This window comes from Opisthocomus hoazin, chromosome 9 (genome assembly GCF_030867145.1).
Source record: "Opisthocomus hoazin isolate bOpiHoa1 chromosome 9, bOpiHoa1.hap1, whole genome shotgun sequence".
NCBI classification, from domain to species: domain Eukaryota; kingdom Metazoa; phylum Chordata; class Aves; order Opisthocomiformes; family Opisthocomidae; genus Opisthocomus; species Opisthocomus hoazin.
The window spans coordinates 5,202,897-5,228,791 of record NC_134422.1 but is presented as its reverse complement, the minus strand read 5'-3'; the positions used below and the strand labels follow the sequence as shown (position 1 = coordinate 5,228,791).

General features: G+C 38.6%; 1 protein-coding gene across 2 annotated transcripts in view; it reads left to right on the top strand.

Moving 5' to 3' along the window:
• The window catches only part of ARHGAP15 (Rho GTPase activating protein 15), a 338,370-nt gene that overhangs the window by 163,122 nt on the left and 149,353 nt on the right, over positions 1 to 25,895 (top strand). For both annotated transcript variants that reach the window (XM_009935173.2, XM_075430956.1), the window contains exons 8-9: positions 9,564 to 9,662; positions 11,529 to 11,655. In XM_009935173.2, coding sequence (XP_009933475.1) covers positions 9,564 to 9,662; positions 11,529 to 11,655 — 226 coding nt within the window. The remainder of the gene's footprint in view (positions 1 to 9,563; positions 9,663 to 11,528; positions 11,656 to 25,895) is intronic.

The window sequence follows — 25,895 nt, the reverse complement described above, 5'->3', positions numbered from 1 at the left end:
TGAAGTGATGCTGCTTATTATATAAAATAACTTCATCCCTAAATAAAATACCTCAACTGTGTAAGAAAGGTTCATACTCTATAAGCCTTTTAGGAATTGTACTTAAAATCTCCATGTTCTTCAGCACTTAGTTAATGAATGTATGCATGGTAGCACCTATGAAAGTTTTCTAACAAGGTTGTGACTCCTTAGAAATGAGAGTTTAACTAGGTGACAAAATGTATTTGTCCTTGTCCTAAATCTCAACCGCATCATTTTTATTAAAACACTAAATGATTGTTTAACTGGAAATAATTTCAGTTGCTGTAGATGGAAACGTTTGTATTCTTAAATGGATGTAATAGCCTTATTCAAAACATTTTTAGTCCTGTTTAGCTTTTTGTAATACTTACCTACAAATAAAGATGGAAAGAGGCAAACCAAAGATCTTATGCGTTGTTTGCTCCCTGCATGCAAGGAAAGATGATAACCATTATATTTTTCCTGCCTGCAACACTTAGGAATCTGACACAGCTGGCAGAGTGTATGTTCTGATCATGAACCAACTTTGATGTTTTACATTGTTATTAAACAATAGCTGGCATGGTCATGGAGCAGCAGGATATTACACTTACCGTTCAGTAGACCTGTTTTTGTAGAAAGGGACCTCCTGCCTCCTTGCCTCAGGCCACAAAACCCTCTACTGCAGAGATGCTGTTTTGGTTCTCTAGCGGTAGGAGGATACTTGTGTTGTTGTATTGGCTTTTGGCAAGTTAATGAAATAATATAAACAGCTATTTTGGAAAATGACCACATGTTCTACATGCTCATACACAGAGAAGTTTTGAGTCACAAAACCAAAAAACAAAGAAAAAGAAAACGTCTGAATGAAAAGAAAATGGTAAATATAACAATGAAAAATCCCATTCAGTAGAGTTGTTTCATCTCTAAGAGATGCTTTATTCAACAGTGAGTATCAATCCCCACAAGTAACATCTGCTATCAGAGGATTTGCAGGTACACCTTTGTTCGCTGCTAACGGAATTTGTGTCAGTATTATAATTCACCAGATTTCTTCTTTTCACTCAAACCAGGATTAGCATTGGCTTGGGCTGGAGGGCATTCAAGCTGCTGTTCTTCTTTTAGCTATATTTCTCTGTAAACATCTAATTGTTTCAAAAAGTGATGTACAGTATGCAAAAATCTGAATTCAATGCAAATAAGTCTGTGCAGCTCTAAAGTTAACAGGTGTTCTCATTAGTGTAAGTAGACAAGGAACGATTCTTGAATGTTTTATAAACACTTAGAATCATGGCCAAAGACGTTACTATAAGTGTAAAGATACTTATAGCAACATCTCTTTTTTTCCTGTTGTGCAATCTCAGCACTTATTAATAGGAGGCATGTGTCAGTAAATGAAATACTAAAAGCCAGTACCAGCTTCTGCTTCCAAAGAATGTAGCTGTAAAATGTTCTGTTACTGATGAATAAATTTCTGACTAAAATAAGGGCCTACAAAATGAAATCTTTACACATGGAACATATATATTTTAAATATATATCTTTGCTTGTACAGAAAGTAGAGCGTTCATTCTCCCTCTGTTTTTTTTATTTGTTACAAGGACTTACCATATTGTGTCTCACTCACATCTATCACAAAGTGTTATAACATGCATACAAAATTGGACAGGAGGACCATTCATCACTAGGTATTGTCCAGCTGGTAAAACTAAGCAAGGGAGGACTTCTTTAAGAAACCATCACCAATATCTCTGTGTGTGGCTGTGCAATATATGACTTCACATTGCAGAGGCAATAACAGTAAAATATTACCCCAAGGAGAAAAGTAGCTTGCAGTAGGTATTCATACATTGCCTTTCGCCTTCATATGTGGTGAAAACGCGCAACTGTCTGTTCCCCTACTTGCTGCTATGCACAGACACGACTGAGTTGTGTCTAAATTATTATCTCTTGCTTCTCTGCTCGGAAACAGCTTTGAGGGTACTTCTTTCTCACCTCCTAGGTCTGGTGACTTCCACCTTCCCTGACTTTGGCTTAACGACCGGCAGAAGTCCATCCATCCCACTTTCACCACAAGGGCAGTGTATCCATGGGGCAGAAGCAGAGGGTAGTACAGTCAGGGCGTACATGGGAGGCTGTGTGCAGGTGCCTGACACCCAGGATGGTCGTCTTCTGCCTGTCTCATATTTTCCTTTTTTGCTTTTTGCCCTCTGAAGGAAAACCCTGTTTTTCAGTGGCCAGTCCAAGCACTCCAGCTGTGAGTCCCACTCACACAGGGCATAATACCAGCGCAGCAGATCAGCAGGACATAATTCTCTCAGTATGTTCCTTGGATGTTTAGCAGAAAGTACTTGCTCTTCCTTACCTTCCCCTTTGATTAAACAGCATGTGCTTTCTTTTCCCACATCTGCAAGGGAAGGAAGAAGACCTGAACTGGTAGGTGAAAAGGGAGAATGACAAGTTGTTCCTTGAAATCCATGAAAGCAACCCACTACCCCTGGCAGAGCACTGGACCTTTTGCCCTCCAGGGAGGCTCTGCGGACTCTCCTGCCTGAGCTCCTCTTCGAATCCAAGAAGGAGTTTTGGTCTCTCAAGGCCCAACCAGTGTGGCCTCCTATTTGTTCAGTATCTTCCTTACAAGCAATATAAACCAGTTCTTCTGCAACAGAGATTCTTTACAGCCAGGAAGGAAAGGGAAAGATTTGCAGAGAGAAGACCTGATTCTCTTCTTGCTAGTATTAATCTAATTCAATAGAAACTGGTATACACTAGGAGTTCATTGCACTGCAGAAAGGAAACATTAGGCTCAGAGATTTTCTTCTTAACAGCCCCAGAGTTCGTTATTTTATTACTAAAATATGTTGAAGGACTCAGTCCTAGGAATTTACCAGGAAAAATATAATCTGTTCATCACTGGTACAATGCAGTTGTATTTATAAGTTTTTTCTGTCCTGGAAATTTGACCCCAGACTGTAGACTGATGAATCCACTTCAGAGCCATCGATGTGTATACTCCAGAACACTAGGTTAATTTCATTAAAAAGCATCTTATGCATATGAGCTGGTTGCTTTGATACGATGACCCTGCGAAGGTTCCCAGAGAAAGGATGTGCAAATCAGTCATACCAAAAAACAATACAGTTGAAGATACAACTTAAAAACATCTGTCAGCAATTGGTCTTACAATTGCTAATATTGCAGAAGTTATGAAAACAGAGGATCTGTTTGTTGCCTCTTTGCAATGCTTGGTTTTCACAGTAATTTTTACAGAGTCAGAAGAAACAGGGTAACTTTAACATAAGGTTCAACATCTTTAGATATGTAGAACATTTTCTGTTGCTTAAAACAAATATTCCCAAGGAAAGTATAAAACATTTTTCTGACTTGCAAAGTTTTTGCAGTCTATCATTTAAATTACTTAAATAAAGGGAGCTTTACTACTCCCAAAAGCTGAGAATATAACACCCGCCATGCATATTAGCTTGATCTTTTTGACAGACCAGAAAAGTGTTTGTGTGTGCCAATTAAAACAAAAATGGATCCCCAGTGGCTTGTTCCTCACACAACTTCTGAAGACTGCTATCATTGTATGCTGTGGTAACCCTGGATAAGGCGCCTATCCAAAGTAAACAAACTTTTCAAAACTTTCATGACAGATGGGGGTTACAAACGCATTTTAATAAGAGAGTTGCCAAAGCAACTTTTTTGCAATCAGCATATATTTACTTAACATCTAGCAACATTGGGAACACAAGGCAGATACTTTCTCACAAAATTTTTTAACAAATATCATTTTTTTTGAAAGATTGGTTGAAGACCTTTTCTTTCAAGCTGATATTTCCCCATCACTTCAATGTTAACTTTGCTCGACATCCAAAGGACTGCAAGATTGGTAAAGCCAGACTGTAACATGAGACAGACAATCTGCTTGATAATGAAATTTCTTTGGTAGTCATAAACATCTTAGAGTTCTTTAAGTAATTAACTATCAGCATAACCATGACTACCTCTGTTTGATAGGCCAAATCATATAATGGATATGTGGTGCAGTATGGATATAATGCAGCTCAATACTGAACCTTTTCTTTTATTTGCATTTCTTGAATGTTAGACTCTCAGCTCACTGCAGCACAACAGAGAGAGATATTTTATTTATCCTTTCTGGTGCTCACTCATTCAGCATAAACATGGCCAAGAGACTGGATTATCTGTGAGAAAGAATTTAAGATCAACTTCCAGCAACACAGTTAGACTTTTGACATGTTTTTAAAAACTTACATGTCTCTGTCCCTGTTTAATTCAAATCCAGTTAATTAAACCACTAAGGAACATAGTGTCTCCCAAATTTAATTAATTCTACTTCTACTGTGGGTGTGGACACATGAGTATCTGTGTTTTATGTATTTATTCTCAAGCTACATTATATTCTAATGAAATTCTTTTTTATTTTTTTAAAGAATATTTTGAAAGAGAGAGAGAAAATTTCTGGTCTTCCTTCTTTCTTTTTTTTTTTTTATTTGTTTTTGACTCTCTTCGCACCTTTCCTTCCCCAGCCCTGGTGGCTGCCATGCAGATGGAGAGTGGTATGTCCTGTGTTACGTGGGTTAGGTGGCTAATTTCCATCCTGCAAAAAATACCTCAGGAAAAGAGAGGAAAAATTCTAGATTCCTTTTCATTATGGGAATCAGGATGATTAACATGATCAGAAAAAAACCCAAAACCTTGTGAGAGAGCAAGGTGAGATGAAGGCAGTAGTGGGAAGGGGGAAGAGTGTTAGTTTTTGAGCTAGAAATGCTCCAGCGACTCACATTTCCTTTTTTTCCTACACATATCAAGGGCAGCAATCCCAATGCACAGTGCAACAAGAGGAACACATTTTATTGAATTTCTGCACGCAGAGGTATCTGTCAATCCAAGTTTAAATCACTTAGTGTTCACCACAAGCTGTGGGAGTCCCAGGTGACATCAAAATTTAGGTTTTCTGCACTGAATTCTGCACTGGATTAGCATCTGGTGGGGTTTCCATGGTCCAGAAGTGTCTGATAATCCAACACTGCAGCATGGGGGTAAGTTATGTGGAGCTTTACCCTAATGCTCCTGCATATTTTCCAGATGTCCCACGTTCAGAGGGAGTAGAACAATGACTTGTTGCAGTAGATGGCTGAAATAAGAACTGTGTGGTGGTTTCTTGGTGGCCATACGTGAGCTATCCATGAGCCATACGCTTCCTGAGCTGCTCGCTCTCTTCCCTTTTGCTGCAGGGTAGGGACTGTGAAGGGGTTTTTGCTGCATTTCTCCCTCCCCATAGGATTCTTCACTTCCTGTATTAAAGTTTGTTCTTGGCATTGTCTGAAAATAGTTCATCACTGCAAATAATAGCTATAGCCACCAGAGATGCATAAGTACGCTTTGAAGTGAGTGAATCAATAATACTGTTTTGTATTTTTGTTTTGCTCTGTGAATTTATCACCCTTTTCCATATCTCCATAGAGTGCCTATCAGTAGGATTGCTAAAATTGCCTCCATCCCTGTTCTGCAGCTAAAATAAATGTAAGAGACAAATGTATCTATAGAAATGTATATTGGTAAAGAACTAGAGGGATACCACGAAGGAGAGGTTTTTTTTCCACAGCAGTGCACTAGTCCCCAGACCAAAGTTTGCAGGAAGCCTATGGACAAAGAATCCTGAGATTATCCCATGGCATTTTTCTGGCTTTTACCTCCTGTTTTCCTTTGGTGTAGATATACCGTGAAAGGCAATATCTTCCGAGACATGTTCTAAGAGGCGATTCAGGTGGTCTCTAAAGGTTTGGAAGTGCTGGAGGAGCACAGCCATGCATGGTGCAATAGCTCACCCCAGAGCAGAACACAGCACAGGAAAAAACATATGATTTGTAGTATTTTTAGGAACTGCTGACCCTGCATAGGATCCCAGGTATATTTATGTATTATAAAATGGTAATGATATTAATTAGATAGTATCCCTTGTTTCCTGAAGCTATATAGGCGTCTTTTTGTTTAATAACATCGGATATTGTTGAACACAACCTCGGTATGTCATTATGGTGACATGCAAAAGAACCTCACCCTTCCATTTGCAGCTTTATAAGGTGACAAGAGAAATCTTTAATAAGCCACAAGTAGAATATAATAAAAAGTGTTTCACACCTGCCCCCCCTCCCTTCCCACACTTTGTTGGCAGCCCAGCAGTGTATTGAATTTAACACACGTTTACCTGCGGTGAGCTGATATTTTCAGAGGATCAATGCTTAACAGCAGGACTGTACCACAGTTCGTTGTAAAACCACCATGCGAGTGGACTCAGCCTTTGAAGTGATTTTTCCAAGGCACTACAGCAAAAAAGGAGAATCTAGGTGCCCTGGCTCCTCTATAAGCAACCTGAAGGGCACACCCTTTGCAAATAAGAGGGTTAATGTCAGTTGTCATTCTTTCTGGGTATTTATAGCTGACAGCAGCATCATAATTCTGCCTGGTAAGGTAATGCTAATTCCAGACTGTAGTCTTTGCAAAAATGATGACAAAGAGAGAGGGATTTCAGGAAATGTTTAAATAAGTGAAGTACCTGGCACAATGGAGACTGGCAGCTCTATCTAGAGCACTACATTTTTTTTCTTCTTTTTTTTTTTCCCTCCAATTTGTCTTTCTTTTGTTTCTCTGGTCCCTCTGTTTATTTCAGCAGAGCCTGATACAGGGACGGTGTGTTAGCATGCCTTAATATTGAACAATTTATGCTTGTTGTTAGTTATACATCATTTAGGGCTGTGATCATAAATAGTTCAATCACAAGGTTTAGTCAAAGCTAGCATTCTTTACTGATGTCTTTTCCCAAGGGTGTTGAAAATTCAATTGTTCAAAGTGCAAATATGGTTTAACAATCCCTTCCAAGAATCATTTATCAGAAATCCTAAGGAGGTAATATATAAAAGTGGGATAGGAAACCTGCACATTAAATGGGATTTACCAGTCAAAGCCTTTGGAACTGCTTTCCTGTGAATGACTGGAATGGAGCAGAACAAAGTCAATTACTGCCTGTAATTAAGGAGTGGATGCATTTAAACTGTAGAGAGCAGTAGTAGTCTTCTTGAAACTGTCTAGTTACTCTGAAGATTAGTCTGAGGAAAGAAAGAAAAGGACTTGAACTATATCTTACAGAAAGTATTTTTTAAATTAACTCTCTTCTCTCCATTCTATGATCTGATTTTACAGATTTGCTCGTAAAACACTGATAATCTATGATTGTCAAAATAACACATTCAGACAAAGAAACTTTCAGCATGTATTTTTCTTTGGTTGTGTTAGCAATGGAGTATCTCTTTTGCATATCATACAGTGCAAACTTTTATGCGGTGCTGAATACTTAGATTTTAATAAAGCCTGAATTTACTGAACGGAAGACTGAACTGTGTTGTATCCTTTTTAAGCCTTCAAAATACAGTAAATCTAATTATGTATGTTGCTTTTACTTTGAAAATGTTATTCCATTTTATAATTTTAATAATGATTTGTTTATACTTGGAGAGAGGCATAAGATTGAATTGTTGCCTGTGTTTAGTCTAATTCATATCTCCATGTATACATTAATAAATTGTGATATAATATAACACATTTCGAACCCAAACTTTGCTGCATGAGCTGGGTACAGAACTAGCGGTCAGCTCTTTCAACTGATCACCTTAAGTTGAATTTTGACTTTATTTTTTTCTTTTCGTAGAGAGAATTGTGAGTGTGTGAGTAGTGATTAGCATTAAGGCTGGGGACTAATAAGGGAATGAAGATGTCTCCAGTAAATAACTCTGGCATGCGTACAGGGAACAATGGGGTGGCTGGAGGTCCGCTCCTGATGGGTGTGGATGGGACGGGACGGGAAGAACATCTGCAGCCGGGCAGCCTCCTAGCCCGTGCTGGGGGACTATTCCCACATTCTCCGCAGCGCTCTCACAGGATGTCTCTGCTGGAACTGCGCTGATGGGATTTTCCTTAATGCTGATGATTTTGGAAACCTTCCTTACAGGCATTTTCTCAATAACGGGAGGGTTATAGAAAAATTAACCAGACATTAAGCTACTTTGTCCTTTTTTTTCTTTTTTTTTTTGCTTAGTAGTGTTTCAGTTTTAAGAAAGATGCAGAGTATCCAGGCTGGTGAGGATTTGTTGTTGCTTTTATGCTTTAGTAAAAACTCTTGACACGGGGCAGACTCAGAGAAACTATAGCACTTTGGATTAATGGATTTACTTTAACAGGCTGCGCCAGGTCTTAACAGCTTCGCTCTGCTTTGGTCAGAGAGAATTCTCTGCTGTCCACTGTGTTCATCCGTTCCCTGAGAAATACCTGAAAAGGTTTTGGTCCTTACCCCAAAGAGAATCCCAATGTGCATACTAAACCTGCATCCCCAAAACACTGAAACCTGAGCGTGCGATGCCCATGTGCGGATGCTACCGAGTTTTGAACAAACAACTCTTAGCAATAGAAAAAATGAGAAAACTAAAAACCTTTTGTTTCAGAGCTGACAGGAGCTGAGCTGGTTTGGAGCACAGGCAGGATGAGCTCCTACCTCTTGCAAAACATGCTGGAGATGTAACCCTCCATTCACTTGTCTGCAGACTGTGGAACTGCTGTGCCCTCGATCGTGCTCCATGGCCCTGTGCAACGGGGATCTGCTGAATAATCCTGGGGCAAAACACTGCACAGCTTGGTGCCTCAGTTTTGCCATCTGTAAAATGGTTATTTCGACCTGCTGTTTAAAATACCTGAAGATCTGCTCTGTTGGAAAGAGATATATGTAAAAAAACAGTGATGTATCGTTATTATCATGGTGGTTTACAGAAGTTCAGACCAACAGGGTATGCATGCATATTTCCACGAAATATTGTTAAGCAGTGAAACAGCATTATCAGGGGAGTGAATACTCTTTTGATAGATATTCCCAGTGAGTGGGTCAAAAATGTAAATCGACTTCTATTCAGACAAACTGGGGATTTTTTTTAATGATAAATGGGCTCCTAATTACTCTGCTACAGCCATCTTTGATGGTAATTTTTTTTTAATGTGAAAAAGAGTGACATTATTAATTTTACCAAAATGCTTGGAAGTGGACTCTGGAATCACAGGTAGATAATAAATGTGTAAATTCAAGAATGGAGATACCAGATATTAAAATAAGTATATCAAAATAGAGACGGAAACTGAAAAGAGCAGGAATTAATTCTCATATTGCATTAATTTCTTTTCAGGGTACTTTGATTTACGTTTGAACTGTGTCTTGTAACTCTGAGTTTCTTGGCTTTTCTTGGCTTTTGTCATATTCCCTTTATTTTTGCACTATTTGTGTTTGGTGGTTGCATTGCTGAAACAATATCTCGTTTGTTGTGACATATTCAAAATGGTTTTCAGACAGAGGTTTAAAACTCCTCAGTAGCTCAGCACTCCAGGAGAGAATTCTTGGTACAAAGGCGAAGCATTTGGGTGCGTAGGAGAGAAAATAGAAGAAAATCATCTGTCCGGTGTGTGCTTTACTTACCTGTCTGTGCCCATGCCCTCCCCAGATCACGACAGTGTCAGGAAATGAGTTCCTCCTCCAGTCGGATATCGACTTTCTCATATTGGATTGGTTCCACGCTATCAAAAATGCAATTGACAGATTGGTATGTATTTGTTTTGGCTGTTACCTTTATTAATTAAGATATAGCAACTTCAACTTCATTTGCTTAGGCATCTCTACAGGTTTTAGGCAGTCAGCAGCTAGCTAGACATTCCTTTCTCTGAAGGATATAAAAATACGTATGCAAATGTACTAAAAAATGTCAGATAAACAAGGTTGTTGAACAAAAATGTCATTTGATTCCTTCCTCAAAACGGAACGCTACATTTATTTCTCTGAAATAACAAGGGCATTGGTTTGCTGAGGGTTGTAAAAGCACACAAGCACTTAATAACTAATGAATTTTTGCATTTTCTGTTTATGCAGCCTACAGTATATAATCTTCAATAGAACTATTAATACATTTGAGCCTTTTATGAATTTTTGTATTACTTATTCACAAGAATAACACTAGCAAATAATATTCCTTTGTAACTGATTGCTGTTATTCTCCCAGGAAGGCTGGGGGTTTTCTACTAGAAGTAAGCAGGGCTGCATTTTATTAAAACAGTTTTTAATTACCAAACCAGATTCAGCTGTAGCTTTTTCTTTCTTTTTTGCCACTCTCAGTACAAATTCCAAATGTCTTCTTCCCATCCCTGTCTGATCCAAGAACATATTTTTTCAGAGGGTTCTGCTTTTGCTTGTTCACTGCTGAGTACGGTGAGAGAAAAATATCCCCATATCTTGCATTTTTCAGAGGTTTTGCTGCAATGGAATTGGCAGAGTGGGCAGAGGCAGCCTCTTTGAAAGGGTTAATCTGAACACGGCTACTGCTTCCTTAAAGAGCTACAAACATTATATTAGCCTGAGGCTATAATCAGCCAAGGAAAGTTTGATCTGATGATGTATGTCTTCATATTGTGCGTTTCATTGGGTGTGTGAGGATATTGATATCCTACTGAAGATTTTTGGGTGGAGTTTTCCTTGGAGACTCAGAACACTTCTTTTTTTTTTTATTTCCCCATGTTATCCAGCTAAACGTCTCATAGAAGGGATTATTTTTTTTAATGCAACTCAGGTAATATCGCAGCTTCAGCAGCTCTGAGCGTGCAGCTAAGCACGGCAGCAGAGGCTGGTGGGGCACAGCTTGTAAACGGTGGGGGTACCCGAGGGCAGCGCTGGTCCCAGCAAAGGTTTGCCTTTGCTGTGTGCACAGGACAGGGTGCCACCACGAAGCACCCAGTGACCTTTCCATACGTGTCATTTATTGCAGTTTTACAAGTTTGAATGAGTGTGTAAAGCCTTGCAGCTTTCCAGGTCGTGGGGATGGCTAAACCTCACCTGACCGAATGTCATGGAAAGGGCTGTGTGATTAACCAAAATATCATCTTGAGTTTTATTTTCTTTTTTCCTTCTTTTCTCTGTTAATGGTCCCTAATTGTCCCTTTATATGCCAGCGGATTAGAGCAATAGAAAAGTCTCCGCTTCTTTCCTAAGATTAGACCAGCAGGATTCAAGCCCAAATTTGTAAGGACGTTTGAAACAACTGTGTTTGCAGGAACATTTACTGCAGCTACCTAAAGCAGAAAGGCAATTTGAACAACCCCTCTGCAATCCTTTGGAAGTAGCCTGCAATGTGGAAATAATTTTGGTCTCTGAAGCCTAAAGAAGTAGGCCCTTTGTTTTCCTCACTTAAACGGGAATTTATCTCAGAAATTAAGATCAGTCTGTCAGGGCCGTAAAAGCTCTGCCATATGACAAATTTTGCATTACACTTTCTTTAAATTATATACTCACTGCATCGTTTGCTCTGCGTGTGTCTGTTAGCTTCTGATTCTGTACTGGCATTCTGTAATCTCTTGCTTCATTCTTACAAAAAACAATTTTATTAAAAGCATATACATATATATATATATTCTTTTCCCAGCCAAAAGAACGGAGTTGTACATCGAGAAATTTGGAGTATAAACTCAGAAGATCCACCAGCATCGAATTACTGAATAGCTTAGACACAGAATCCAAAGAGCCAAAGCCTGAACACAGAAAATCTTTAAGTAAGGCTTTTTTCTTTTCTGATTTTTTGGGGGTTTTTTTGTTTCCTTTTTAAATAACTGTGCCATTACAGGGTAAGATAATTTTTATTACATACAGAATGTAAGAAAGATCACCGAGAATTTTAGAGCAGAATGTGTTCTGTGCTGATATACATAACTTGCATTTAAGTAAAGACAGTTACTAGCTCCACACTTTTAAAGGGTGACATTCTCTCCTAAGCAAAATAAATTTGTTTAGGAGAAAAGACGTTTATTTAAGCCATTTATTTATAAAAATAAGCAACATGACTCCTGTGTTAATGGTCTGTTGCAGTTGCTTTGTTTCCATTTTAGTAAAATACCTCAAATTGCCAGAGTAATTTTGTCTGCTGTATATTTACACACTGAATTGCTGAAAGACCTGACATATCCTCTGTAGCTGACAATCAGTGATACATCTATAATTTTATAGAAGGTAAATTCCAGGGATTGAGGTTGATTTTTGTCAGTGTTATTAGAAAAGAAAGTGATCTAAAAGTAGGAGGGATGTGCTTTACTCCACTGAGACTTTTCTTTTCCAGTTTGTGCCGAGATGCTCATGATATTGTGGGCTGTAGACGCCGGAGCTGGTGGTGACCCTGAATCACTCACTCAGCATTTTTTTTAATTTCACCCCCTCTCTTGTTTTTCTTCTTTGTCTGACGGGAGATTCACTTGCTGCTTCTAATGTAAGCGCTGCGACAGCTTTAGACTCGCATGTTGGAACGAGATACCTATAGGTACTGAAGGGCTGTGTAGGAATTTGCCCGCACGCATTTCCGTGCAGGATCAAAGCCTTAGATGTTAAGAAATGAGTTGCGTTAAAAAGACCCAACAGAGCTATTTTTAATGATAATTATCCACACAATCATAAATATATGCACACATGCGTGCGCGCGTACACATACACAAACGCAGAGATTCATTAAATAGTCTGTTTTCACAGACCAAAGCTTTTTGTTGTTGTTTTCCTATTATCGTGCAGATTTGGTATTTTAACGGTTCTTCTTTCTGTCATAAAATATAAAGTAGCCTGAAAGTAGCTTGTGAAAATTTGTCCGAATATCTTTGTACTGTGTGTTACATTGCATTTCTCAGCAGAAGAAAAAAAAGACTGAAATCAAGGTAAGTTTTGAGAGCCCAATTCTGCTCTTAATGTAGCCAATAGCAAAATGCCCATAAACTGTCTCAGCACTCCGGGAGTTTTTATTTATTTATTTATTTAGATTTCTCTGATATTCTTAAATGATAATTTTTCAGACAAAACAGAAAAAGTGAATACGAGCAGTGACAGAAGTTTAAGTCTACGTTTCTTTTCAAATCTTAGAGAATCCTGAATAACCTCCATTTTGTTAAAGGCTGTTTATTAAAAAATTGTGAAAATATCTGCTGTCAAATCTCACTGAATCGAAGCTTGCATTTAAGTACCGTAGATTGGATTGCTTCTAAAATATGTATTCAGAACTTTTTTTTGGCCCCCTGAGATCAAGCAATTATGTGGAATTAGAAAAATCATATTATTCACTTACTTATTAGTAGTCTAAGCACAAACTGTATTGTCAGTTTTCTGCCTTTGGCTTTCTGTGCCCTTAATGTTCACACAAGTATCGTAGCCAGAATTATCGGCAACTAGAGCCAAAATTGCTTTAAAAAGGCATGAGAACTGGTAATGACACATTGTTAGCAGTTAACAGGTGGTCGTTTCATTGTCCAGTTTGACTGCAGAGCACAGAGAAGATATGTGCAATATCTGCAAGTGTGTTTAGAAAGTTCTCACAAAGTTTAATGATTTTATAATTTTATAGTGCTCTTATACTATTGACTGCTGCCAATGAAAAATCCAAACAAAGGAGATTTTTTTAAAGATGCCTTAAAACTCGTCCAGTTTAACATGGAAGATGAGCAAATGATGAGTGTTAGCAGACCACCAGCACCCCCGATAATGTTTAATGAAATCTTCTGACTGTTCAGACTGATTTGTATTTACCTTTTTTATATTTTATGGGCTGAAAAAATGTCCAGTTTTACACTTGGTACTACTGTGTTGTTGGGGCTTTTTAGCAACACAAGTATGTAAAGGGCAGGTATATTCTAACCAAAGTATTTCAGTAATTTACTCTTTAATTTAAAACTGGAGAGACTGCCCCTAGAGACTTAGTAGCAGGAATTTGGTTTTTATGTTTAATCCTAATTGCTTCTGCTTACACTACAAGGACAAATGGTAATTTTCATTTATGCTTTTTGAGCTGTAGACACTGATTTCATTGAAAATTGGGCTCAAACTGCCAGGCTCAATTTCCAAAGTTCACAGAGTGTCCGTCGTCTTGGTCACGCAGCTTTTCAGTGGCTTCTCATCCAGTCTGGATTCAGCTCAGGCTCTAATTGAACTTTTCTTGAGCTGAGAAGAAACCAAGGATGGCCTTGGGGAACGTTAGCAAAATATGTAAAACCGTGATCCTGCTCTCAAATACATGGAAAAAGATTACTCTTTATTTTACGATGCCAACTATTTTGCTGTTTTAAATTAGGCAGCTAATGCTGGGTCAGAAAGAACAAGTTTTTTGCCATAGCACTCTCCGCCTCTAGATGTATACATTTGGTGCAAGGAAACTGCCTTGCAGCACTACTCCTTTTTAAATGAATAAGTGTTGTTCTAAACAGATAATTTTTAAAATTAGTGGCAGACTTCATAATTTCCAAGTAAATTTTTTATCATTCAGACTGCAGGTTTTTTGGTTTTTTCTCCTAAGGTTGCCAAAAAACGTTCTAATTAGTACCAATTATAATTGGGTCTGCTGGTAGGTGGTCTGCTGCATTAATTTTACACCACATGAAACCAGGCACCTGGGTTGACCTGAAAGTAAAGATCATATCGTGGCACATGGGAGGTAGGGAAAGGATCTGTGCATTACAAGGTTCCCAGAAATCATTCATCTCTCCAAAAACCAAGAGACCTCACCGTGTGTAGGGACTACAGGAGCTGTCAGGACAGTCATGTTGTGGGCAATGAAACCAACTCCATGCTCTCCGCTAAGCTTAACATTGCTTTTTCTGTCCTTGGTTGTTTTGTGGTTTGCGTTTTGGCCATCGTGTGGGATTATTGTCACTCAGGAGTGACCTCTTGTGGAAGAGCCTGGGCTGGAGTCACTATTGATTGCCAGAGGAGATCAATTCCCCTTCTACTCCTCTTTTTCCGGATGGAAACAAACGGCTTCACAGTAGGAAAAGTGCCCTTTGGCTACTGTATCAATCTGAGGACTGCTCTTGTCAAAATGCACAATCACTAGCTTGATAATGCAATCCATTCCCAAAGCACTATATTTCCAACCGGTTCTTCATCATTTCCTTATGGCGTCACATTTACTCAGTTCATCACTTTCTTATTAATATTTTAGGTTTCCTTGAAAGTGATGGAATTCTATTTTTATTACAAAAGCAACAAGAATAAATACTAATTGTTGTCAGTTATTTCCTTATGTAGTGGGAACAGTAATCTGTTCCTCAGCTTTAGGTTGCCAAAGCAAAATAATTAAATATTTTAGACATTTAAAAAATCTGTGATATTAGATAAATGCAATTTGATCTCCTTGTTTGCCACATAAAAGCTGGAACTGCCTGTATTGATAAGACTGAATTGCATTATTTTTATTGTTTCTACTCACATATTTTTCTTATCTTCAAGAACACTTTACTTAAAACCCAGTGGTTAGTCATGCAGCCCTGCGACAGATCCTGAAAAATCTCCTCTATACTTGAATTCTAGCTTAGAGGTGCCACAACTAGAACATCAAGATCTAAAAAACATATATATATATAGATATATATGTATGTGAAAAGGAAAGTCTTGATGGGCTGTGCAGTGTTGTTGCTATTCATGATCACTTTAGTGTCTCAATAAGAGTAGTCGGGGATCAGGGCATCATTGTGCCAGACACAACGCGACACCGAGGTAACGCAATTCCAGCTTTCAGCCTGAATAAGGACAAGTTGCAACAGGTGGGAAAAGCGGACAAAAGCAGGGGGTGGAAGGAAAAGTTGACAGCAAAGCCGACATGTCATGCATATTAAACAGCAGACTTGGGATTCCTTTCCGCTCTTCGTTAGGATCGGGGTCTTAGCCCCAGCACCCTGGCCACCGGCCAACTCAAATAATTATATTTTCCTTACCTAAATTCCTCTTGCACTTTCAACAGGGAGCCATGGGCCTTTTTATTCCCAAAGGGTGATGCATAACTGCGGGATGCCACAGCCCTCACACCCTTCCCCGGGGGAACTACCACAGGACAGTGTCTGGGAATATGCATCCTCATGTTTTTCCAATCAAGAAAAAAATAATAACCTCTGGATCATATTTTTCATTACCTTCATTTGCTACAGAGTCATCTAGGATATGCAATCAGCTTTGGTTTCTTAAAAGATGCAGTTTAAGTCAGGCTCCCTGTACCTAGTATTTAGCCAAGGACTGTGCGTGTGCTTTAAAATCGCCCAAAGTTGCTCTTCTCGTTTCACTCGCTTTTCTTTACTTCAGAAGGCTAAATTTTAAAACCTGAAGCATGGCTTGTAAATATTCTGAAATAATTACTAAAACTTCCAGAATCATCTCTGAGTGCAGTTTATTAGATAATTAAGACTGTGCAATGTGTGTGAGGGAAAAAAAACAGCAGTAGAAACCCATTTTGTTCTCCCGGTAGACGGGATGGAAGTACAGGAGAAGTCAGTGGAGCTTTAACCCTTTCTGGTTCTGCATGGTGATTGCTCCTTCCCTGGCTACAGCTTCTTCCCAGGGCTTGCTCGAGGGTTTAAAGTTTGTCCCCACACACAACTGGATATTTCTGTGGCAAACACTGCCTTGCTGAGGCTATTGTTTCTCTGCAGAGGGTAGGGACGATTACCAGGGCACAAACACATGTATTTGCACAGCTTCAGCTGCATAATAGCAAGAGGAAAAAAAGCCAGAAACATATATTTTGCTGAAAGCATCACTTAGAGTTCCTAGAAAAAGGCCACCTAACTACAGGCGGTGCTGGAAGAGGAGGCTGTGTGATTTTTCTCTCTTCCTTTCTAACATGGGAAGAGGCCGATAGGTTGGGAGACCGCATCTCGGGATGTAGCAAGAGGTTTTACTGGCTCAGCCAAACCTGTCAAGGGTCGGATTCTGCTGTAGCTAACAGAGTCCTTCACCCACGTAGGGTTGCTTCTGTGATAAGGGGGCTAATTATAGCGGCAGAAGTGGGAAATCACTCCTTTTCTTTGTTAGCCCTGATGAGGTCTGAATTCTTTCCCCTTCCCAGCCCATTTATTTTTGTTAGATGTGAAGTTCAAAGCCAAATGGATGCTATTTAGGGAGCATTATTACATTACAAAGTTAGCATTATGTATAGGTCAGTTTTATTACTTTTAATAAAACCAAGAAATATAAAGCAGTAATGTATATTAGAGCAGCATTACCAATGACAACAATTAAAACAGAAAGCAAAAATTAAAACTATATGCAAATACGAAGCTTCCTACTGCAATGTTAATTTTGTCACTCTACAGCTTGTACGTTTGTGGCATTTATTTTTATTGCAGCAACAGGAATGCAGTCAGCTTCAGAGAGTGAAAAAAGCTCACAAAAAGAAAATGCAACATGCTGTTTATGGAAGGTGGGAGCATTCATACTTGTATTACAGGGACTAAACTTATGTTTTGACAGATTTATACTCTCATGTTTCTCTGCATCCTTTACTATAGGTATGCTCTTTTCTTAAAGCCTAAAAAAAACCTGATTCAATAACAAAGAAGGAATAAAATTGGCATTTTGCAAACAAAACATTCCAAATTCAGAAACAAATTGTGTCACTTCCACTGATAGTAGGAGATTGTGTTGCAACCCAAATCACAACTGGCTGTGACTAGTTCTTATTTAAAAAATGGATTTTTCCTGAATATGAATATCCTGTTTCCATGAGTTACAATATAATGTTTCCTTAATTCTTTGTTTTATTTCTGCTTCTCTTTCCAAAATCCTTCCAGAGTTTACTATTTGGGTTGAAAAAGCATATTTTTAAATCGGGCATAACCAACTTCCATATAAACGTTTGGCAGGGAAATCAGTGCATGTTCACTTAATTCATTTTTATTGAACCAAGTCCAGATTTTTAGTTAGGAAAAAGTTAGATATTAATCATATCTGAACAGGATCATTAAATTTTCCTTTACCTACTAGAACAGCAGGGTCATTATAGAACCATGAGAAGTTAGCTCACTTATTAATCTTTACAATTACATAAAAGTGATCATTTTTATAGTACTTAAGAGTAGTTCTTACCCATTACGTGAAGAGTATGTGGGAATATTACAATATAATATAATGTATTATTATAGATGTGACCTGTGACTCATTGGTCTGCTCACTGACACACAACTCTCTGGAAAAGTTATCTATTTGAGCTTGGATAATCTTTAATTGTTTCCAATTGCTTGTGTTCCTTTATGAGGCATACTAGTAAATAGAGAGCTAGTCACTGAGTTATTAATTACCTCATTATTACTTAATTATCACTATTGCATATTTCGTTGTTATGGGGAATTATATCATAAAAGAAAGTATTTTATACTGCCCACCACAGTTAAGTATGAATGACAGTGATAGCTAATGTAAGATGGAGTCTGTTAAAGAAAATCAATCAGAAATCCTCAGTATAGATTACTATCCGGTTTCTTCTGCCTTTTCCAGCAAATGCTTCTCATCTTTGACTTTGAAACCCTACAGTTTAAACTGGGTTCTTGTTTCAGTGGACTAATCCCCTTTCATAAATCATGTTCAAGTGCTGAAATAATTTGCACATCGTTTAAAGAGTATTTGCTTTGAAACATTCACCTCAAGCCCTTTTGTATATCCTTTCTCTCTAAAGATTTGTAGTATTTGTTTTGTTCTCTGAGGTATAAAAGACCTGAGTAAACTTTATTCCTGTTGTTTCAAGATTAGTGAAATAAAATGCGTATTTATTCAACTGGGACTGAAAGGAGCTTTAGTAAAGACGATCATACATAAGACCCATGGGAATGTTATAATACAAAATGTCTGTCTTAGGATCTCTTTAGGTTTGTTCAAAACACTATTGAAAGACTTAAGTTTAAAGAAAAAAAAAAAGGGTTACAAATCCATATTTCTTCTTTGTTCCAAAGAAGAGAGAGACACCACATATTTTTCTGAACAAAATAAACTCCTACATTCGCACTCAAGATAAATTTGATATGGGGACAGGTAGAGACCAGATAGTCATGATTACTCTAATTTTTCTTCTCCTGAGCTACATATACTGACACTGTTTAAGAAAACTATATTTTGGAGAAAATATATAGCGATTTTTTCAAACAGGCACTTGCTTCGGATAACGCAGATAACACAATCACAAAGAAATCATGAGTAATATTATATTAGGTATTATTATTATTATATTAGGTATATTATTATATTATTATTATATTAGGTATTCCTGGAGTCGAGCATTTGTGCCCCTTCCATGTACTGAAAAAGAGGTCAGCTCTTGTGATATGAAGTAAAGGTATTTACTGTGACTTTATTGCTTTTAAGCCCAACTATCCAACATGACTTGCACTGGTTTGGTGTAGTCTCTTAATTACTTACTAAGCAGATATTTGTCTGCATTAGGAAGTAAAACTAGAGTTTGATGCATATTGTGCAAAATGTCATTTATGGTTTAAAGCAATAGACATTGAAGGCAGTTACATCTGCTTGACCCTCCATCATCTGCATCACCAGTATATCTCCATTTTTTTACATCTCCATATTTTACCTCCACAGGGGAAGGATATACTCTGACAACTGATAACATCTAGATAGATGCAGGCATTTTCACTGCAGCGAGTAATATTTTAGACTACTGCCTTCGGAGAGAGATCAGAATTAGAGCAAAAGAGTAGGACTTGCTGAGCTTTGTTCTTTGGGAATGAAGAGCCAGCCCAGCTTTCGGTCACTCCTGTGAGCCTAATTCTAAAGCCTCTCATGGTAATTATTGAAATGACTACCCTGATTGCAAGTTTGTAGCCAGAAAAAATTATTCTCACTCTACACTGCATTCTGAGGTTTCACTACTATTTATAACTAATCCAGATGCAATCCTCCTGGTATTTTGGGAGGAATATGAGAGAAATAAGGAGGGGTTTATGATATAAAAGTCTAAATTGAACTCAACTGGAGAGTCTGTACATCAGGCTCAATACAGGAATACCTACTGCCCGGACACACCTTCTTCTCCATAGTGAAATCTTTAAATGTTTATGCTTTCCAGGTTGGAGGATGTATTTAATTTAAGTTATGACCTCCAATTCCAAATATTTAAAGACCAACTTCGTGGATGAAATCATGGTACTGTCTCCTGGACAGGGCATATTAATGCTTTAAAAAGGAATGTGTTTTGTAGCATCTCTGGTTTGTTCCACCAGCTGCCTGCTGACATGTCAGATAAACAGGTCTTGCCTCTGACAGCCAAAGGGTGGAATACCACTGAAGGGTTAAATGCTTTATTGTTTCTCAATTAAGTAAAAGGTTCCAACTAGCTAGCTTTAAATATTGATGCTGAAGAGAATGCTATGACATATGAGCAGCTCCCCTCTCCACCAAGGATATTTGGCTCCCTTTAATTAATTCCATTGGCCATTGTCTTAACTGTGCCCGGGATTCACCCAAGAGGAATTCACTTGCATTACTGTTATTGAAAAGTGTAACACAGCATTATCTGCCTCAGACAGACTTTTTGTAACATTGAATCAATTCCCCAGTTCTTGAAAACAACTACCTCATTTGATTCCTTTCATAATTAATGAAATTCAGTAGTAATGCTTTTGCCCCTCAGCTCAGGCTGGAATAATGTTCCAAAACTTCAGTTTTCAAGCTGAAAGCATTCTAATTTTCAGCCTAAATGGACTTGCGGTATGAATGTGCTCTTGTATCAGCATTTAGCCAACTCTTTATTTTCAGTAGTTCTTTTCTGTCTCAGGTGTGCAGCCCCAAATAGAGTTATAGACAGCAGTCTTAATCCTTCTCCTGCTTGGTTTGCTAGGCTAAACCAGCGAAGATTTGTGGTTGTCTTTCCTATGCTAGGCTTCTGCTCTTTTCCCTGATCATCTCAAATAGCCTTTTTCTGAATCTGTCCCAAGTTTCAGACTGTATTTCTTGCACATGGATATTCAAGGCAAGGTCTTCCTCAGATGTGGGAAGTGGAATTCACTCTTCCATGTGGAAAAGGCTCACCTGATACAGCCTAGGCATTGCATTTATCTGTTTCTTGGCCAGTTCGAGATAAAAAGTAAACAGCCAGAACATGTAGATCCTGCTGTCCTTTAATCTTTTGAAACCAATGCATTCTCCATGAAAACCAAAGAGTAAGCCTACCTCAAGTCTTTTTACAGCAGATAAAATAAGCTCCTACATGTGATAAGGATTTTAGTAATTAATTTTTAAGGTATTCCATTTATAAAGAAAATATTATTCTTCTAAAACTGAGAAACTCTTTTCAAAAAGCACATTTTAAAAAATATGAAATTATAACAATGTAAAATACTCCAGTCTTAATATGCTTTAAAAGAATTCATGAAGAAAACTTGTCCAGAATACAGAACTTGTTTAAAAAGCATGCAGTTATGAAGCTCTGCTAGAAAGAGTATGTCTCTGCCTGTAAAACTTAATAGTTCCTATAAGTTGCAATCATATACAGATAGTATGTTTTATAATTATTTTACTGAAGTTATACTCCAGTCCAAGGACCCGGAGCCTAAGAGAAGATGGCCAGATGTAGGCAGGTCATAAAAGGAGAGTAGCCACATGCAGATTTGATCATTTGCCATTTTGTAGCCTTTGAGGTACAAAAATATAAATCAGAGCGTGTTGGCCTTTAGCTTGGTGCATCTCTACAATGAAAGTCTTCATTCAAGGTTCAGGAGCACGTGGCTTGCGTCCACATCACTCTGTGCTCACTCTTTCTAGGACAGACTGGCTGTGTGGTAATCAGATAAAGCCTTTCCTCAGACCATCTATGGTCAGCTTGTGATGCCCGGTGGTGTTAATGTCTGCATGTGTCTGATACAAACTGATGGTTATATGCATCTCATTAGCCTGGTGCTTTTAAAACTTTTTGGTGAATGTGTCTGATACATAGACATGGAATATTATGCTTAAAGGTGAGGTGCCTTTTGGGATAAGAGTTAAAGGGCAGAGTAAAACAGACGCAGAGAAACTTGGTGCTGTCTCGGCCATAACACTTTTAGGAAGAGTCTCTGGAGTAAACTGGCTCCTGAACAGCAGCCAGGTTTTCAGCTGGGAAGAGACAGCTGGAAGGACCAGACAGTTGACTAAAAATGAGGTAATGCAAGGTAATAATCTCAAGATCATTCTTTGACTGTCTTTTATCAGAGCTGTAGAAACATTCTCTTAAATCAAAATCTTTATCTCATTTCAGTTAAGAAGTTCTGTTCCTGCAAAAATAAGCTTTGAATACATTTTTGTGTGAAAACATACACAAAGTATCTTTCTTGTCCATGTCAAATGAAAGACGATAATTTTAGGGTGCTGTAATGCTCCTACCTTCCTTCCTTCATAGGAAAATATTTCAGTTGACGTGTTTGAGCAAACGTCAAAAGAGAGCACTAAAAATTAGTGGATAAATATTGAAATAATACCTAAATAGTTATACAGTGTTATCTGAAGATCACTGAGTATGACAGATCAAGGGTAGTACTGACATTAAGGCACAACTACAAACAGTGGAATACTTGATTTATTATTATAACCTTGCTCTTAATATGAGTTACACTTTAGTTGTTTCTGAACTGAAAATTAAAGTCTTGCTTAAAAAATCTTTTGCTAAGTTTCATATAGGGGCCATCTGATAGTTTGAATTTAGGGTTCATTGTGAGAAAAGTAAATTTTCCTGTTTATTGCCCAAGTGCCTTGAGGAATGGAGACAGAAGACAAGGTGAGGGATAGGCTTAAGGAGAGAAGAGTCAAGCTGGTGACATGGGGAAGGGGAAAGTAACTGAAAGTATCTTGAAGCATCATTGGTTTGCTGCATCACTTTTCTGAACTTTGCATTGCTTTGCTTTGCAGACCTGCTGGAGATCAGCTCTGTGGAGAGGGACCTGGGTGTCCTGGTGGATGACAGGTTCACCATGAGCCAGCAGTGTGCCCTGGCTGCCAAGAAGGCCAATGGGATGCTGGGGTGCATTAAGAAGAGTGTGGCCAGCAGGTCAAGTGAGGTTCTCCTTCCCCTCTACACTACCCTAGTGAGGCCCCATCTGGAGTACTGTGTCCAGTTCTGGGCTCCCCAGTTCAAGCAAGATGAGGATCTACTGGGCAGAGTCCAGCGGAGGGCGACGAGGATGATGAGGGGACTGGAGCATCTGTCCTATGAGGAGAGGCTGAGGGAGCTGGGCTTGTTTGGCCTTAAGGAGAGAAGGCTGAGAGGGGTCCTTAGAAATGCCTACAAATATCTGCAGGGTGGGTGTCAGGAGGACAGGCCCATACTCTTTTTTCAGTGGTGCCCAGTGACAGGACAAGGGGCAATGGGCACAAACTGAAGCACAGGAAGTTCCGTCTGAACATGAGGAAGAATATCTTCACTCTGAGGGTGACGGAACCCTGGCACAGGCTGCCCAGGGAGGCTGTGGAGTCTCCTTCTCTGGAGATATTCAAGACCCACCTGGACGCAGTGCTGTGCAGCCTGCTCTGGGTGACCCCGCTTGGAAAGGGGGGTTGGACTAGATGACCTACAGAGGTCCCTTCCAAACCCTACCATCCTGTGATTCTGTGATTCTGTGATTCTGTGATTCTGTGATTGGGGTACAGCAGCGGATATATTCTGCTGCATGAGAAACAATGCCAGACAAGACACAATAGTGGTTTCATCTCATCTGGTACACTCTTTTAAAAATCATTTGTAAGGATGTGAGAAAGGAGAGGATCCATTAGAGTTATACTTTCTGATATTAATAACCCACAATGAAAATGTTCCTTGAAAGCACAGCTTTTATTTTTCAGATTTTCGTCCAGAAAAGTAAGTTAGCAGAATTCACCTTTTCCAAACGATTGTTTACTTGGAATTCATCTGTAGCTGTCACTGCTCAAGTTACAGGTCATTCATAGTAATAAAGCTTTCTAATTTTGTGACAGAATATTCATAATATCTTTAAAATACTCCGCTAGATAATGGTCCCCAGGACCTGGGCAGCAAGACTTCAGAAGGCAGAGTTCTCTGATCTCCAGTTTCCTCAGTCTCTCTAAGCTTGGAAGGTTTCAACTATCAAGCATAGATTAAGTTTTATTGGTTGATAGTGTAATTACATTTGTATTATCTTTCCCCTTAATATTATTTTCTTTTCTCTGTATTGCATTTCATCCATATATTACTACTTCCATGAAGCAGTTTTCTGAAAATGTTTTGCTTTTGCTTTGATGCTTAGCTTCTTGACACGTGAGAGCTGCAATAAGGTGCTGGTTCCTGATAGTAGTTTTCCTTGTGTAAGAAAAAGTTTCCACAATCTTCTGTGCTTTGCTTATATTTGATAGAGTTCTTCGGTTGAGGCTTTTCATGGACAAGATAAGGTTTGGTTAAACATCTGAACTTTTGAATGTTTATCTGAACTAGATTCAACCTCTAAATTTGTCCATCATTAGTTATTTTCCTTTTCTTTTTAGAGACTAAATTATGCTATTAAATATGTTCTAAAGTAGGTTAAGTCCCCGTGCAGTTTGTCAGCTGGAACATTAATTTTAAAGCAAAAGCAGTCTTCTATTGTATCTTTTTAACATTTTGTCTGAGTTTTAACCATGGCTGGTCAAACATAGGGTCATTGCACCTATGCAAACCCCACATGTAGCTGATTGAAGTGTCTCAAAGTTGTTGTGATGACTGGCCTGATTTTATTTCAGGAAAAGATGATGATATATAGTGATTATTTGCCTGGTCAGGCAGCTTGTTCCAGTGCAACTGTTCTGGAGACTGGATGAAATACTAAATGTCACTGCATGCACTGCAGTGTCTCTGGAGGTCTGCCCCTCTGAGCCCCTACACAAGGGCCACGCGGACTAGGGGTCCCAGCTACCTGCTGCAGCCAACTCATTGCACTAGCAGCGTAGGGCATGCTTATTTCTGGGGTCTCTGTTACTCACGCCTTCAGCTGACCACTTCTGTGCGTCCTCTTTGGACTCCTGCCTTAACTGTACCGACACAGATCTTGCCCTCATGCTGCCTCTATGATGAGAAGGAGTCACCATCAGATTGTAGGGAGAGTGGGTGGGTGCTGCAGAAAGCCAGAACAGATGTTCCCGGACCACCTTGCACCTTCAGCAAAGCTGTGTTTGTCAGCATCAGCGAGAGAGGGGGCAATGTAGAGTTTCCATCTGCAGTTACACAACTGAAGTGTATGACCTGATCTTTATTAGAAGACCAAGTTGTGATAAAGTCAATGCTAAAAAAACCCACACCTTACTTAAGAAACACACTGGAATCAGAGCTTTCAGGTAAGCAAATTTACAACACGAACTATTCTAATAGGTGGTTAAATAACCCAGCAGCTTTGTTCTAGGCTTTCCTTTTCCTCCTGAAATTAAACTGGCTTAGCCTAAGGAAGAGGCTGACTCATAGCATATCTCACAAGGCACTTTCTCCCACTAACAGCCTCTGTAGGGTAGGCTCACACAAAAGATCCAGCCTCCATTTGATCTGTTTCATGGTTTTATTTTTATTTTATGCAGATCCTAAAGCACCTTTAATGGAAGTCTTTCCTACGTCCTCACAGTGCAACTCTGACACTACCTTGTAAACAAAGAGTTGTAACTGCTGATAAGTTTGAAAATCAGTTGTGCTTTAACAAATAGAAATAATTTACATAGAAACATAAAATGAAGTTGATGGCAGTACAGGTCACTTTGTCAGAGGTTTACATTTATGTGAATATGGATGTTGGAAATGATTGTTACCAGAACTTTCACTTAAGGTAAGAAGTAGAAAGGATTCTTAAATTCATCGATTTGTTCTTTTTAAAAATGACGTCAAGTGTGATCTTTTGTTCAGTTATACTTTAATGATTAAATTGATGTAGAGATAATTTGATAAAGTAGACTCGACATATAAACAGAGTACAGCAAATTAATTTCAGATCTTCAGCTATATGTTTTTTGATTACTTTGAAGATAAAGGGTGTGCCTCTCTCCATAAAAT